Source organism: Plecotus auritus (genome assembly GCF_963455305.1).
Source record: "Plecotus auritus genome assembly, chromosome: 1".
Taxonomy (NCBI): Eukaryota; Metazoa; Chordata; class Mammalia; order Chiroptera; family Vespertilionidae; genus Plecotus; species Plecotus auritus.
The window spans coordinates 204,269,177-204,286,881 of record NC_137770.1 but is presented as its reverse complement, the minus strand read 5'-3'; the positions used below and the strand labels follow the sequence as shown (position 1 = coordinate 204,286,881).

Genomic DNA, 17,705 nt, shown 5'->3' with positions numbered 1-17,705 from the left:
TCAGTTAAACCCATGTTGTTCAAGGTTTAACTGTATTTTCCTTTTCCTGCCCCCCTGTTCTTCTTTTCCCTATTACAATGCCAAGTGTTCACTTTAAAAGCTACCACTAAAAAAATCAATCAGTCAACGAACCACTGGCTTGAAGTGAAAAAAATTTAAAAACGAATTTTTAAATGAATGTTAACTGATGCATTGAAATGTAGGCTAAACTTAAAGCCTTTTGACAGTTATCATGAAACAGTATAAAACGACATTAAAATATTAAGTGAATAAAGCAGAATACAAAATTGTTATATACATTGTTGGAGGAGATTATTGAGAGGATAGGACCACAGACCACAGGTTTACTCAGGAGCTGGACTCCAGCAATCAGAGACTCCCCCCGATCGCCTCCCCGCCCCCCGCCCCGTCCTAGGAATGTAAGTTCTGCTCACCATTTCCATGATGGGAGCCATCTTCAAGGGGGCAACCTTGAGAGAACAATGTGTGTTGAGACCATTGGATTGAATACGTGACTGAACTCAGGTAAGAGATAAACTTTTATGATTCTGGCAGGTGAGTGTGAAGATCTCATATCACTGTTGCTCAAACCAAGCCTCGTAAGTTCCCTTGCTTATTAAAACCTGCCACCTACAAATCTGGAGTGGCTTCTGTCTTTCATCCCTCCTTGCCCTCTGTGTACAGGGCCCAAGCTGTGAACCAACAGTTATGATTATAAACCAAGTAAAATTATATATAAATTTAGATGTGAACTGAGAGAAAGTGAAAATTGATTGTTGTTGATTATTGGCAGTGTCACTGATTTTTTTTTAAAGCTTTTAATTCCTTCCCATTCTTATAATATGCCTGCAAAATTCATTCTTTTAAAATGAAGAAACTTTGTTTTTTATTCAGTTAAAGTTACTTTTAACATTGCATGTGAAAACTTAAAATAGATCTCTTTTAAAAGTATAAAATATATGTTATGTACTTTTTAAGTAGAAAACATTGACTGAAGAGAAATTTTATAAAATCACAAAGGATAAAACATAAAGATAGTTCAATTTTTAAAAAGGTATTTGCCAAAGAAAAAATTTTATTGGTTTTTAAATATAATAAGCTATTTTATTTTATTTTTTAAATTAATTTCTTTATTAAGGTATCACATATTTGTCCTCATCCCCCCATTCCCATCCCAAACCCCTCCCTATGCATGCCTGTTGTCTGTGACCACTGGTTAGGCTTATATCCATGCATACAAGTCCTTTGGTTGATCTCTCTCCCTTACCTCCACCCTCCCCTACCTTCCCTCTGAGGTTTGACAGTCTGATCGATGCTTCCCTGTCTCCGGGTCTGTTTTTGTTCATCAGTTTATGTTGTTCATTATGTCCCCTAGATGAGTGAGATCATGTGATACTAGAAATACACTTATAAGAACCGAAAATGGGACAAGCAATAATGGTTATGCTGAGGCAAATGAATCAGTCTGTAGTGAGTTTCTTTCTGGGCCAACAGTTGTTTTGAGTCCCAATTTCAGTGTCAAACAGTTCCTTATGTGTACATGTCAGCAATGATATTTCAGTTCTGGATGGTGGACAAATGATGACAATGCAGGTCCGACCCTCTCTGGTTTGGTCCTGGGCAACCTGCAGCAACGCACAGCTGCTGACTGCTAGTATGGCAAGGCGTCGTCAGCGTCTTCCATCTCTGGACTGTTTTATCTTCTGTCTTCATGGCTGGAGCAGTCCTGTCAATTCCTCTCTGTTGCAAGAATCCACATGGTCTTGGAGTTGTTTTCTGAAAATATACAAACATATTCTCTACCAAAAGTTAATAAAGGAATCTTTTCTGTAAATTTTACTTGGGATCCTTTTTCATTTTCTGCCCAAATGATTTTCCTTTGTTGTGTTTTGACACCATGTGTTTTTCATGGATGTCTTGCTGTTAGCATTACAAATGAAAGTTAATTTTCTAAAGTAAAAATTTTCTAGATGTAATTTACTTACAGGATATTTTTTAGAGGACATTGTTCTTTGTAAAAAAATTTTATTTGAAATACCAACAAGTTAGTTTAAAAGGTAATCCTTGAATACATGAAATTCATACTTTGAAAAATAGTATTATACATTTTGTTAATGAACAACTCATACTTTATTTTTGTAAAAATTGTCTAACAAAACCTAATATTGGTTAAATTCTCTAATTATGCTTATTCTTACCTGAGACTACTTTTTTGTTGTTGTTTTTTTTTGGTTAATGTGTGTATGATTGTTTTTATGTATATATATTATTTCTTTAAGTTTCATAATTGTATGTGTTTGAAAATACTTGTGTGTCTGAGTGTCTGTGTGTCTCTGTATATACCTTTCTGACCCATTAATAACAAAAGCTGTATGCTTGAAAAAGTATTTGAAAGAAGTTTAGTAATGTTTAAAAATGCATTCTAGATTTTTCCAAGTATATTTTGGTTTTGGAAGTCAGAATAAAAAATTGCTGCATATAATATAAAATTACCTTTTTGGCTATAATCTCCATCTACCGTGAGCAAAAAATTAATTAGCCTTTTAATGCCATTTGGATTTTAAAATTTTCATTTATTTTAAAGATTTTAAAATGTTCAATATTCATTGAATATCTGTTATCTGTTATGCATCATGGTGGGAATTCTGAGATGAAAGTCAACTATATTTTAATTTATTGAAAACTTAAATCCCAGAAAAATTTTGTGAAAAGTTGGTACACATATATAATGTGATTGTATAAATTTCATCAAAAAGCTGTGATACAAACTGGTCATAGGTTATTGGCCATATATTTTTGTCTTCTGAATAACCATAGTTATATTGTTCAATATTGTTGAGTTCCATAAGAAACATAAACTGTAAACACACATACATAGACTTTGCTTTCTAAAATGTTAAAAACTTACCTGAATAATTCAAATCCAGGATTTCAAAATATAGGATTTTATTGAACTTTTCCATATGTATGTAAGTAATTTAAAATATATATTCACTTTTCAGTAAATATTTTATTTTAATTAATAGGTAATTTCAAGTCTGCTTGAAGCAAACACTATGTGCTTTAGTTCTTATTTCTCCAGGTTCTTCATCTCATTTACAGAGCATTTTTATTTGATTCACTTTTAAATTATTATTTAAAATTCTTAAAAATTTACTTTTAAAAGTTAAGAACACTTTTTTTGGGGGAGGCAGGTTTTAAGAATCCCTCTAACTAGAGAGGTCTTTCTTATTAAAGAGTTATTAAAATTCCTTATTAAAGAGTTATTCTTATTTTCTAGTTTTTTAAATGTTTGCCATTGAGGAGAGTCCTACAATTACATGTTTTTAAACTAGTATTTATCCCCCAGATTATATGAAATTACAAAGAAACACAAGTTGCACTTTGGGTAACTAGAATTGATAAAAAAGAAACTTCATTTTGATCTCATATTATGGATAAGTGTTTCTATAAAATTAAGGGCATTTCATATTGCAATTGATGTTTCCTGAGCCAGGTTTGGAGAAAAATGAAGTGATAGGCAGTTTATATAAAACAACTTTGACAAGTCTCCTAAATAGAAAAGTTTTAGAGAAGGGATTGAAAAAAGCTTCAGAGTTTTAGAAAAAGAAAAGTTACCTTGTTCTGATAAGAGCTACAAACCAAACAGGGATTTAAAAACAAACAAACCAAAAAACAGAATAATATAATTATATAGAACATAAAATTTGAAGAATAATGTTAAAGTTTTTTAAAAAGTTGGTCCAAGTAGGTGGTCTAAACATGTCTTTGGAGCTATTGTTGGTTTTTCTATAATCATATTTTTATTGCTTATGATTTTTACAGTTCACTCAAATTTATACTTTTCTCATTAAAATGCTCTAACTCTCAAAAGTAGGGAGAAAGTGGAATATTTAAGATTGAAAAGAAATAAATTTGTATCTTAAGCCTGTTCAGGACCAAAAAAAAAGGCCAGGGAATTTATCCGATGAGATGCATAAATCATCACAAGAGGAGCAATAGGAAGGATTTCTCAGGTGGCCCAGGAGGAGCATGACTATGAGTGGTATTAACTTAGGACATCATTAGAACTAGAAAGGAGTTTAGGAATTGCATATAGTGTTTGATTCAGTTAACCATGTGTGTAGAAAAAGCTACAGTAGTTTAAAAACTGCAGTAGAACACTACTTAAAGCCCAGAAGCCTTTATCAATATCCTTCACACCTTCATCCTATGTTCCCTCTCAGCATCTGTTTCATCACATTGATTTGTATGAAAGCTTTAGTTTTCTTTCCTTCACAGGAGTCAGTTTTACATTGGTGGCGGTGGCCAGAGGGAGTGCAGGGATGCATCGGGTCCTTGGGACTGTCAGCTCTTAGAGTTGGAGCAGTCAAGGCCCTAAACTGAAGGACATTTTATTAAAATGAGGAGTTTGGTGAGATTTTAAGCAAGACATGATTCATGAATGAAATATTCAAGAGATTTTTTTGAGTCTTTAGACCCCAGAGAATTACTTATTGTTGAATGATTGTTGAAAAAGTGTGGCACAAACTTTGAGAGAAGCCAGTCTTTCTGCCCCTGCATAGACACCTCCATAATTCCTGAGGGTTGGAAGTTTAGGAAATTTCCAGAAGAAACATCTGTTGAAGATAGGTGGTTACAGTGGTGAGGCTTATATGTATGAGTGGCTTCATGGGCAAAGGCTATGGGCTTGTTTGAGACTGGGAAAGAAGGGAAAATAGGTCAGGTTCTATGTGGTACCTACAGATGGAAGCAATATGGTTCAAAAGGAGGCTGTATATGATCACACTATGAGTGAGAATTTGTCCATACAGACACGGAGAAGAACAAAAAGAAATTTACTAAACCATCTGAGTGACATTATTCTGGAGGTTCCAATTTGAATGACAGCCAGTGCATATTTGTTGATAATAAGGGATGCAAGTGCATAATAACCCTTGAGAAATCTAGATCATCAGAACATGGAGATTCCCATAATGTGGAAGGTACTCATGAGAACATGAATACCATTATAATGTAGAGGAAATTTTATTTACAGAGTCTGATTCTTAAAGTTGAAAACTGATAGGGTTGGGAAAATAAAGATAACATTTATATATAAAAATTAAAATTATGCTAATAATTAGTGTCTAAAGAATAAGTACACAGGCTTTAGAATCTGAAAACCTGCCTGGAAATCCTAACTATGCAATTTACCAGTTCTGTGATCTTAGATATTTATTTAACTTCTCTAAACCTTAGGTTTTCCCTGTTAGTTGTGCCCAGCTGGTGTGGTTCAGTGGTTGAGCATCAACCCATGAAACAAAAGGTCACCAGTGGGATTCCTGGTCAGGGTACATTACAGGGTTGCAGGCTCCATTCCCAGCGGGGGTGTGCAGGAGGCAGATGATCAATGTTTCTCTCTCATTGATGTTTCTACCTCTCTATCTCTCTATCTCTCTCCCTTCATCTCCCTCTAAAAAACATCAATAAAGCATATTGAAAAAATAGTTGTAATAATATCTGTCCTGGCATTATTACATGGGTCCAGGTGGTTAGTAAATGCTTCACAAATATAAACTATTTATAACTATCATTCTTATCATTACTCTTATTATTGCAGGTCATTATTTCAATGATTAGGTTTTTGATCTATAAGAAAACAATTTTTTGTATGAAATTTTAGTTTATTATTTTACTTATTGCAAATGGGATTTTTTATTCATAGTTTTGTACTTTATTCCTTAACACGTGATGCATGTATTGTATGCTGGACACCTGAACAAATGACCTCTCAAGGGAGAATTGGCAGCTGTTCATAATGACTCTGTAAAACAATCTCAGGAGTAAAATAGTCAAGCAATATTAAACAGATATAGCTATCTACATGTGTGTGAAGACATTGGCAAAGCATTTGGTTAGAAATGAATAGTCATCTGTTCTTTACTGAGCAAAAGTCATATAAGGGCTGCTTAATGGGGGGAAGCAACCTGACTGACTTGACCAGGTATTTGAGTATTGTTAGGCTACAATTATAAACAACATTAGAATATCATCAGTCATCTTTGCTTGGTCCACCATCATATATTATTTTTCTAAAAAATCCTGGGGAAAAGGCAATTTTTGCTTTCATGGTTCCTATTTATCAAAGACAAATACCTCTGATGAAGTAGAACAGTTATTGAGGAAATGTTAAAATAAATTTAACATTATTTAACCTAAATAAATTTTATCAGCTGAAGCATAACTTCAGAATTGGTCAGGTGAAGAGAGCGAGAGCAGTTTACACTGGGTAACCCAGCAAATCAGCTTATGTGGGAGTATCCTAGCAAAACTGCCAGTGAAAAGAGATATCCTTATAAAGCTACTTTATCTGGAGCAAGTTTTAACAGATAGGCTAGAGGAAGTTCGTATAATTTATAGGTTTAATAGTAGGGTAGGCATGAAAATATTAACCACCACACTTTCATTATATTAATGTTAGAATTCATTGAAATTGTCTGCTTTATGAGTTCTACTCAAATTAGTTTTGTAATCGTGTAAACAAGCTCACTTTATAATATTGTAGCTGTGCTTCATTTTTATCAAAGAAAGAGATTGAGAAGGCATTTCATGAGAGCTTCTGTCCCTTCCCCACACACACTAATTAGGGAAAGCACTTTGTTGTGTAAAACGAAAGATTTAATGTTAACTTCACTTAATAAGAATATAACTGCTGCTAATAAGAGAATATGAATTTTGAAGCTTTTACACTTTAATGTTTCCTGATCAGGTTTTGTTTGGCATGAATTCTGAATGGAATCATTAAAAAAAAACAAGACAGCCTTCTTGAAACTACCCAGCCAGACTGCAGGTAACCAAGATCCTTTACCTAATAGCACTGGAACCTCCGAATTCGAGACAATTTTGTACTTTCTGCTAAAGAGCGGCACTTCTTTTCTGAGTGGTTTAGATCTTTAGAAAAAAGATGTCGCGCTTATCATCATTGAAATGAAAGAGTAATATAAAATACGTTTTTAGACTCTATAGTTGGTTGTGAAATAAATTGCCTGATTGCATATCTTCAGAGTAAAAATTCCCACTTAAATTTTTTTGTTGTTGACTCAGTTATTCTGTTAAATTTTTTTTTAATAACCAAATTTTCTATTTTCTATATATGCTCACACTACCTCATTTACCTGAAGTAAAACCCTAGGAAGTAGGGAGTATTCTTGTTGAAGCTTTATAGAAAAGGAAATGGAAACCCTGGCATGGCTCACCACAGTCCTTCGATAGACCAATGTGAGTGGAAGAGCAGTGTAAATGGTAGGGAGAGGTGGGGAGTGGTGAAGAACTTTGGTCTGAATCAGATAACCAGCAGCTGAGTTGTCTTCTGCCTTTTCCTAGTGGATGAAGTTGGTCACATCTATTAACTTCTCTGACCTTTTGCATAGAGTTTAAATAACTTTTAAGGAAAATACTACCTCTTCGACTAAATGTGACCATTAGATCATATTATGAGTTGAATTTATTTCCTTATTCCTTATTTTTCTAAAAACAATATGTAAAAATGTCTGGTGGGCCAAAGTAAGTTAATAATAATAATAAATAATGCAATAATAAATAAATAAACACGAAGAAACTGTGTTTCTCATACTAACAACTGTAAACCTACATTTGCCAACCCCTGTATTATCCACATAGATAGTTACACTAACAGCCATCATTGCTGTTCATGAAATTTAGCTTTACATTGCTGCCATCTAAAAATTCATCAGTAAGGCTCTGAGATAAGGTTAAAGTTTCTCTTCAGTGTGGATGTTTATAATAACACTCACATTTTAAAAGTTATGAGCCAATTACACTACAGAAAACTAGATGAAATAGAAAGTTTAGATAAAATCCTGACATTTTCCTGCTGTTAGTAGAAACATATAAATATATCGCAATATTCAAGAGATTTACTGATTCATCTTTTCTGAACATCTATTAGTATCTCAAAGTGATAGAGTTGGTTACTAAATTTGACAATTTTTCCACCAGTTGCAAATCAAATAAAGAGACAGCCCAGCTGGTGTTGCTCAGTGGTTGAGGTATACCCATTAACCAGGAGGTCATGGTTCAATTCCTGGTCATGGCACATGCCCACATTGTGGGCTGGATCCCCAATAGAGGGCATGCAGGGGGCAGCCAATTGATGATTCTATCTCATCATTGATGTTTCTATCTCTCCCTTTTCCTTCTGCTCTCTGAAATCAATAAAAACATTAAATAAATAAATAAATAAATACATAAATTCATAAGTACATAAATACATCCTATATAATAAAGAGCTAATATGCTAGTGGTCGTACGCTATCATGCTGTAACGACAGATCAGCAGGAGGCTGCGTGTGCAGCAGGCACGCACGGGTGAGCAGGGCTGTGTGCTCGGCGAGGAGCATGCAGATAGGAGGAGACTTCTTTACTGTGTCTCCTGACTCCTCTCCCTCAATACAAGTCAGCCCCATTATTTCCCTGGATTAATGTGTCTCCTGACTCATTTGCCTTCTACTTTTGTCCTCTTGTAGTTCTTTCCTTTTAGAGTAGCCAGATAAATCTTTAGAAAATGGAAACTTGATCACAAAATATTGTCTCAAATCATAATAATAAAAGGCTAATATGCAAATGGTCGTCAGCCATGATGCCAAAATGACTGATCAGCAGGGACCTGAGGCTTGTGGCACTGGGCTGGGGTGGGGGTGCTGTGTATCATGGGGAGAATCTTAGATGGAAAGGGACCATAGGAATGATCTGCTATTAGGCTGAACCATTTCAGAAACCTTCTAAAACATTTATAGAGGAAACAATCAAGCTTTTGATTAAATAGCTCCCATAGTAAGGGACCAGTTTCTCTTAAAAATATATATTTTATTGATTTTTTACAGAGAGGAAGGGAGAGGGATAAAGTCAGAAACATCGATGAGAGAGAAACATCGATCAGCCACCTCCTGCACACCTCCCATTGGGGATGTGCCTGCAACCAAGGTACATGCCCTTGACCAGAATTGAACTGAGACCTTTCAGTCCACAGGCCGATGCTCTATCCACTGAGCCAGATCAGCTAGGGTGGGACCAGTTTCTTTAAAATAACTGGTTGTTTTAGAAACAAGTCACTAGAAATATGTGGGGGGAATGACCTGTTTTCCCCATTGGAGATTAATCAAACTGACTGATTAGAAATGGAAAGAGCTGGGTTTTGAGATTTGGATTATGTACACATATAAAAAACATAGAGAGAATCTATTTTGGATCTGTTTAGACCATTTATTGTTTAGCAAACTGGAAAATGGTAATTGAATAGTGTAAGTTAGAGCCTGTGCCAGTTTCAGGTGAATAATCTAAGTTCTTGGATCCCTTTTCTCTAACCACAGAGTAATTAGCATGGTTCATGGCAAATTGATGCTCTGGAAGACTCACTTTTGATATTATAAAATATTTTCCTTGAGTCTTCTAGGACCTTCTCCTTCTTTTGTTATTCTGTAATAAATATCATACTCTTTATTGTTGCATCCATTATGTTATGGTTTTGTCAACACCACCATTCTCTGAGTGTATTAAGGGCAGGGACTAAGACCTTACTTATCATTGTTTCATCAGTATGTAGTAGAAAACCTGAAACATTGTAGGGCTTAATAAATATTTTAAACTATTGCTCGACCACTCTATAATCAAGACCTCCAAGTGCAAGAAAAAGTCAATTGTTTGCTCTAAATTTTCTTGGATAATTCTGACTCTTTTGTTAGTTCTGTTCATTATCTTAAACTCAGAAGGATTCAGTTTGTTTGCCATTTTTTCCTATTGGTTTGTCTGTGTGTTTTCTATATACTTAATAGGATTCTCCTTGGTATTTCTAAGTCTTTCTGGCACTGAATTAGGGTGCTAGAAAATTTCTGCTAGCATTTCAATAAATAATTGAGTTTTCTTTATATTCTTTCAAATAAGTAACTTCCTTTATAGAGCTTTCAATATGTAGGAATAAACAAAAATGCATTTGTGATTATGTGACAGCACACACACTTCCAAACATACCAACACAGGTAGAAAACCCAGTCCCGTTGGGGCTTACTCTAAATTACCAGTTTAATGTTGTCCTCACAGGGTGGAGCGAGGGAGTGTCAAGCTGGACGCTTGCCTCAGTTATAGAGCTTGATTATAAGGCAGCAGAAAGTGCCAAGCTTTAGAGTCAAGTTGGCAGTTCTCTTACCTGAGAACCAATTAAATAAATTGTTTTGGATTGTCCTCCATAAATCATAACTTCCATAAATACTTAGGCAGGGAACTGATTTTTAAGATTTATTTGAAATAAAGTAAGCCAACAGTTTATTTATACATTTCACCAGGAGTTGGTTAAATTTTCAACTTTTTTTTCTTTAAAAGTAAATGACTTCAATGTAGATCTCACAATTCTACATGAGGAATTATAAGTTTTCATCATAACGCATGTGGTTTTTCTGGTACCCATAAGTTAGCTTTTGGAAGGAGGAAGCCCTGACACATAGATGATCATGCATAACCACGCTTTAGCTATGCTAGGATCCCGTAAAAATTCAGTAACATTCATGATTCAGATGATATAAATTGCTGTGCCATTAAATTTTAATAAATCTTATTTAATTTATGTTTGTGTGTGTATGAGAGGGAAAGAGAGAAAGAGAAAGAGAGAAAAGTTCCTTTGTCTCTCTAAGATCATTTCATTGAAATTAAACTTTCTCTTTGCAAACCAATTCTTCACATTTTTTTCCCTCATGACTTCCAATTCATTATTTGGGTTTAGGTTTTGAGGATTCTTAAACTCTAAAAAATAACTGCCACTGGTGTTCTTAAGTCCTTAAAATTACTCTGACTTAATTGTAAGAAAGCTCTATGTAGTTGTAAGTTACCCAAGATGGTTGTATAGATGTATTTCCTAAATTTATCTATGGAGGAAATAAAATCTCTCCTTCACATAGATCAAGAATATATTTAACAAAAGTTGTCTTGAAAATTATTTTTAATTTTTGGGGTCTTAGTTGAGAAGTGAATATTTTAGCTTTGATCTTAAATGCCTAAAATTCATCAGTAAGCTCTTATGGGAGCACATTCTTACAGGATAATTAAGATTGCCGTAGGACTGTACGATGACTTTATATATATTTAATTTTAGGACTTAACACCACCCATAAAATATTGAATAAGCAGAAATTTCTTTTCTTGCCTCATGTTGTTCTTTCTGTCTTGAATGCTATTCCATCACTTCTTTTTTTTTGCACATTTTGATACTCTGCCTACGAATCAGCTTCAGCGAAACTACTTAGAGAAGAGGCCTCTGATGCTGCAGATGTGTCTGTGTTCCTCTAGTGTCGCCTCCTGAAGACCCATTTTTCTCACTACTAGCAGTTACCACAACCGTAATACATCTCTTACCTCTGCCTGGCACGCTGCCACAGTACTCTGCAACGTTCGTATGGTTTACTTGAGAAAAATATGAAACCCATAGTAATACGGAAAGATTAAATTGCTGGTGGAACCTTATTTATGTAAAGGGTGTTAAATAGGGAACTTGCAGTTTATTTTGCAGTTGAAAAGTAGAGTCTTAGAGTGTTAGACAGGCACACCTGCGTACAGACTTTGCAACAGAGAGGCATTTATTGCACTAGATCCCAGTTTGCTCAGTTATCCAGTCACGGTAGGCTGTCACGCGCGTGTACACTCCTGGCTTATCTGCCAGAGCACATTGTTCCCCCCAGCTCACTATCCCCACAAGGAACCAGAGCCGCCGTGTGTCCCGTTGTACCAGTGGGCCACCAGAGTCACCCTGAAGGAACAGAAACAGAATAATTATTTCAGTGTGAAGACAACCCCAAAGCATCAAGGAGTTTATTTTTTATGGCAGTGGAAGAACTCATATCCATTAGGACAATACAGTTAGTCTGACATTTTCTGGCAAGATATTATACCAAGTCATGTGAAAATCACCAAACTTTTCCAAGCACACACATTGTTCCTTCAGCAAGTGGGAGAAGATGAGGAGCACCTTTCCCAGGCTCCTTCAGTTGCCTGGTTGACTGCTGCTCAGCACAAGCTTTACCTCCCTTAGAAAGCCTTCCTGAACACCTGTGCCTTCCCTCCCCACTGCCACCTCTCCCACCTTTGGGCTGGATTAGTTTGTCACTGCCTGTGTTCCCATATCTTGTGTGTATCTTTTTCACCGCTTCATCATTATTTTACACAAGCACATTCGTGTGCCTGTTTGAACTTACTCCCACTGGGTCAGTTCCTCTCATTGTGGCAGCTGCACATCTCTGCAACCCTCCTTGCATTTTCATGATACTTTTTCAGTGTCTGCTTTTCTGGTCATTCTGTAAAGTCCATCAGGGGAAGGAGCCTACCTATTCCAGGCACTGCTGTATCCTATGCTTCTAGCCCATAGAAGATGCTAAGAAAACAGTTGTTGAATGAGTTTTTAGAAGTCTTACTTATCCTTCTATTCATAGAAATCTCCCTGCATGGTGTCATTAAAAATTTTTATTTTTATTTTTTTCTTTTTTTAAAAAATATGTTTTATTGATATTTCACAGAGAGGAAGGGAGAGGGATAGAGAGCTAGAAACATCGATGAGAGAGAAACATCGATCAGCTGCCTCCTGCACACCTCCCACTGGGGATGTGCCCGCAACCAAGGTACATGCCCTTGATCGGAATCGAACCCGGGACCTTTCAGTCCGCAGGCCGACGCTCTATCCACTGAGCCAAACCGGTTTCGGCAAAAAAATTTTATTTTTTATCAGACATATGTTTAGCAATATCTTTACTGATACATCTCCTAGGGCCATGGTCGGCAAACTGTGGCTTATGAGCCACATGCGGCTCTTTGGCCCCTTGAGTGTGGCTCTTCCACAAATTACCACGGCCTGGGCGAATCTATTTTGAAGACGTGGCATTAGAAGAAGTTTAATTTTAAAAAACTTGGCTCTCAAAAGAAATTTCAATCTTACTGTTGATATTTGGCTCTGTTGACTAATGAGTTTGCCGACCACTGTCTAGGGCAATAGAAACTAAGGAGAAAATAAACAAATGGGACTACATCAAAATAAAAAGCTTTTGCACAGCAAAAGAAACCACCAACAAAACAAAACAAGAAAGCCACAGCATGGGAGAACATATTTGCCAATGTTATAGCCGATAAGGGCCTAGTCTCCAAAATTTATAGGGAACTCATAGGTCTTAACAAAAGGAAGATAAACAATCCAATCAAAAAATGGGCAAAGGACTTAATTAGATACTTTTTGAAAGTGCACATACGGAAGGCCGAGAGACATATGAAAATATGCTCAAAGTCACTAATTATCTGAGAGATGCAATTCAAAACAACAATGAGATATCATCTCACACCTGTCAGAATGGCTACCATCAACAAATTGACAAACAAGTGCTGGCGAGGATGTGGAGAAAAGGAACCCTCGTGCACTGCTGGTGGGAATGCGGACTGGTGCAACCACTGTGGAAAACAGTATGGAGTTTCTTCAAAAAATAAAAAAATTGAACATCCATTTGACCCAGTAATCTCACTTCCAGGAATATATCCCAAGAAATCAGAAACACCAGTCAGAAAGGACATATGCGCCCCTCTGTTCATAGCAGCACAACTTACAATAGCTAAGATTTGGAAACAGCCTAAGTGTCCATCAGCAGATTAGTGAATTAAAAAACTGTGGTACATCTATACAATGAAATACTACACTACTATAAAAAAGAAGAGACGTTTACCATTTGCAACAGCATGGATGGACCTGGAGAACATTATGCTAAGTGAAATAAGCCAGTTGGAGAAAGATAAAAATCACAGGATCTCACTCATTTGTGGAATTTAATGAACAACATAAACTGATGAACAAAAATAGAGCCAGAGACATAGAAGCATTAAACAGACCATCAAAGCAAGAAGGCAGGGGAGGTGGGGGGGAGGGGTAAGAGATCAATCAAAGGACTTGTATATATGCTTTTAAGCATAACCATTGGGCACAGACACTGGGTGGGGGGGGGGGGGAGTGAGGGCATGTGCTGGGGGATGGGGGTGGCCGGGGAGAGGTTAATGGGAAAAAAAGGAGACATATATAATACTATATGTAATACTTTAAAAAAAGAAAAAAAAAAAAAAGAACGGGGATTCCACTGTATGGGAGAACATATTTGGCAATGATACATCTGATAAGGGGTTAATCTCCAAAATATATATACTCATACAACTTACCAAAGGAAGACAAACAATCCAATTAAAAAATGGGCAAAGACCTAAATAGACACTTCTCCAAAGTGGACATACAGATGGTCAAGAGACATATGAAAAAATGCTCAACATCAGTAATCATCAAAGAGACCTAAATTAAAACAACAATGAGATATCACCTAACACCTATCTAAATGTCTACCATCAACAAATCAACAGATGACAAGTCCTGTGAGGGTGTGGAGAAAAGGGAACCCTAGTAAACAGTTGATGGGAATGCAGACTGGTGCAGCCACTATGGAAAACAGTATGGAGTTTCCTCAAAAATTAAAACTGGAACTTCCATTTGACCCAGTGATTCCACTTCTAGGAATATGTCCTAAGAAATCTGAATTACCAATCAGAAAGAATATATGCATGCCCATGTTCATAGCAAAGCTACTTATCATAGCTAACATCTGGAAATAGCCTAAGTGCCCATCAGTAGATGAGTGGTTAAAAAGGCTGTGGTACATCCTATATAATAAAAGGCTAATATGCAAATCGACCGAACAGCAGAACGACTGGTCACTATGATGTGCACTGACCACCAGGGGGCAGATGTTCAATGCAGGAGCAGCCTCCTGGTGGTCAGTGCGCTCCCACAGGGGGCGCACCACTCAGCCAGAAGCCGGACTCACCTCTGGTGAGCGCAGCCACAGTGGCGGGAGCCTCTCCTGCCTCCGCAGCAGTGCTAGGGATGTCCGACTGCCAGATTAGGCCCATTCCCCTTGGGGAGCGGGCCTAAGCTATCAGTCAGATATCCCCCAAGGGCTCCTGGACTGCAAGAGGGCACAGGCCGGGCTGAGAGACACCCCCAAGTGCAGGAATTTTGTGCACCACATCTAGTTTATAACATAGAATACTATGGAGTTGTAAAAAAGAAGGATCTCTTAGCCTTTGAGAGAGCATGGTAAGACCTGGAAAGTATTATGTTAAGTGAAATAAGCCAGTCAGAGAAAGACAAATACCATATGATCTCACTTAGATTTGGAATCTAATGAACAAAAGAAACTGACAAACAAAATAGATCCAGGGACATGGAAGCATGCAACAGACTGATGATTCTCTGGGGAAAGGGGTTGAAGAGGGAAGAGATTAACCAAAGAACTAATATGCATATATATATAACCCATGGAGACAGACAATAGTGTGGTGAAGGCCTGGAGAGGGGTGGGAGTAGGTTGGAGAGGGTCCATGGGGGAAAATAGGGGAAATCTGTAATACTTTCAACAATAAAGATAAATATAAAAAATTCAAAAAAAATTTATTTTTGATGAATAAGCACAAAGATATTTATATGGCAATGAGTAAAATGCTCCTCATGAAATACCAGCCAATTATAATAATAAACCAACAAATATGTGCATATGCTTTCCAGTTGGGGAGACAAATTTAGACAAATGTAGGTCTTACATGCTGCATGATGGGGTAAATCTGTGAGTTCTGGAGTTAGATAGCCAGCGTTTGAATCCTCCACTAACCAGCAACATGGCCTTCGGTAAGCTATTTAATAGCTCCTTGTGCCCCACTTTCCTCATCTGTAAATGTTTTTGAGTGTTTAAATGAGGTTAACATATATACTGCCTGGCATATAGTCAGTACTAATAAAAATCAGCTATTATTACCAAGTGTGCTTCTGGAATAGTTTGCTATTCATTTGACTGCTCTTGGTAGCTAGTGCTTCCATACCTACTTAATTACTGGTCTAGATGGGAGGACGGGTCAGTGTGTGAATCACCAGAGGCACTGCCTCTTTCAGATTATGCATCAGTGCTTCAGTTAACCAGTTCTCAGCACTTTTTTCACCATTGCCTTTTTGCTGCTATTTCCACTATTGTAAGAAAGTTTTCTGTGTAATGTCTTACCAAGAGTGCACAGGCAAATGTTAAACTAAGAAGGACATGTCATTTTTCCCTATATCTAGCCAGCTTCACTGTCCGATTATGCAGACATTTGAGCTAGTGTTTTTTCTCCTACCAGGGGTCCTCAAACTTTTTAAACAGGGGGCCAGTTCACTGTCCCTCAGACCGTTGGAGGGCCAGACTATAGTTTAAAAAACAACAAAAAAACTATGAACAAATTCCTATGCGCACTGCGGGCCCGGGACGAGTCGGCTGCTAAGCAGGACAGGCAGCGGCACCCGGCAGGCTGGATAAATGTCCTCGGCGGGCCGCATGTGGCCTGCGGGCCGTAGTTTGAGGACCCCCGTTAGACATTTCTTTGCTGATGCAAGAAACTCATTGTTGTGTTAGCAAGTGTCTGGTGCACAAAAATTAATTCATATATTTTCTTTGCATGAATGAATGAGTGAACAGAAATGAACAGGCCATCATAAGCTCTTATGTAAAGTGCTATTTATTCTTGAGGCACAAGCTGTATGTGTTATAGTATTTCTGCTGAAAATTAATGAGGCCTGGAATAGAAGACACAGGAAAGTTTCAAGATGAGTTATGGCTTCAACTAGGCTTGGGGGAAGAGCCGAATTTGTATATCCTGAAGGTAAAGGGCATCATGAGTAAAGCATGATAACACCTTTTTATACTCATGTGTGTCCCTAAGTCAGTTCGTATTAATGCTCTTAGATCTGAAATTGTCAGTGCAGAGGTGTGTTGCTTATTAGATTAGTGAATTATCTGGAAAACTACTATGAAAGTTGAGAATTTGTTGTTAACAGGGCTGGCAATAAAAAAGAAGCTGCTAGGGGAGTAAGAAGTGGTCTCTACTACAAAGTCATATCCACTTAAACTGGGAATAAAGGGCCATGAGTAATTAACAGTATCTTGAAAATTAATAAACAACCCCCTCACCTACACACAACTTACAATCAATAAAAATGTTTCATTTTGGGGAAAATCTGTATGGGTTGGAGTCTTCACAAAAGTTATGTAAGAAGTGCTTCTTCACTTTTTAAAAACATGTGCCCTAAATATAAAAGTCAGTAATGTTTGAAGAAAGAATAAACCTAGTTTTTCTGCATACAGTTCCCAGGAAAACAGTATCAAATTCCTCAAGAAAACAGATTGATTTTTCTTAATTCCAGGAATGTAATTTCTGATACTGAGAAGTTAATATATGGAATTGGATTTCCGATAAAATCTATTAAAAGATATAACCACATCAATTGTTTAGATAACTTAATTAAAAGTTTTAGTATTAAAATATTATTTTAATGATTTAAAGGGAGAATTTAATATATATTGTTTGCATTTTTATACTTGGTTAAAAGTTATAGGCTAGATCTAAATTTTTCTCTCATTTGTGCTGTTTTACAATTTGAAAGCTGTTGTAATTCAAGTAATTAAGCTTTTAGAATAAATTTTCTATCTTCAAAGTGTTGATATTGAAGTGTTATTTAATCTTTAAATCAATTATTGTCCTTGACTCTTAGATGAGTGATTAATTTACTTAAACCCTCATAGTGGTTAAATGGATGAGTTATTAATGACAGTGATCATGAT

At 36.5% G+C, this 17,705-nt stretch overlaps 1 protein-coding gene across 1 annotated transcript in view; it reads right to left on the bottom strand.

Annotated features, from left to right (window-relative positions):
• Positions 1–11,632: 11,632 nt before the first annotated feature.
• Positions 11,633–17,705, bottom strand: part of LOC308242038 (transmembrane protease serine 11D-like) — a gene marked incomplete at both ends in the record, with an annotated part of 40,593 nt that continues 34,520 nt past the window's right edge. The window contains one exon of the mRNA XM_080655858.1: positions 11,633–11,794. Coding sequence (XP_080511984.1) covers positions 11,633–11,794 — 162 coding nt within the window. The remainder of the gene's footprint in view (positions 11,795–17,705) is intronic.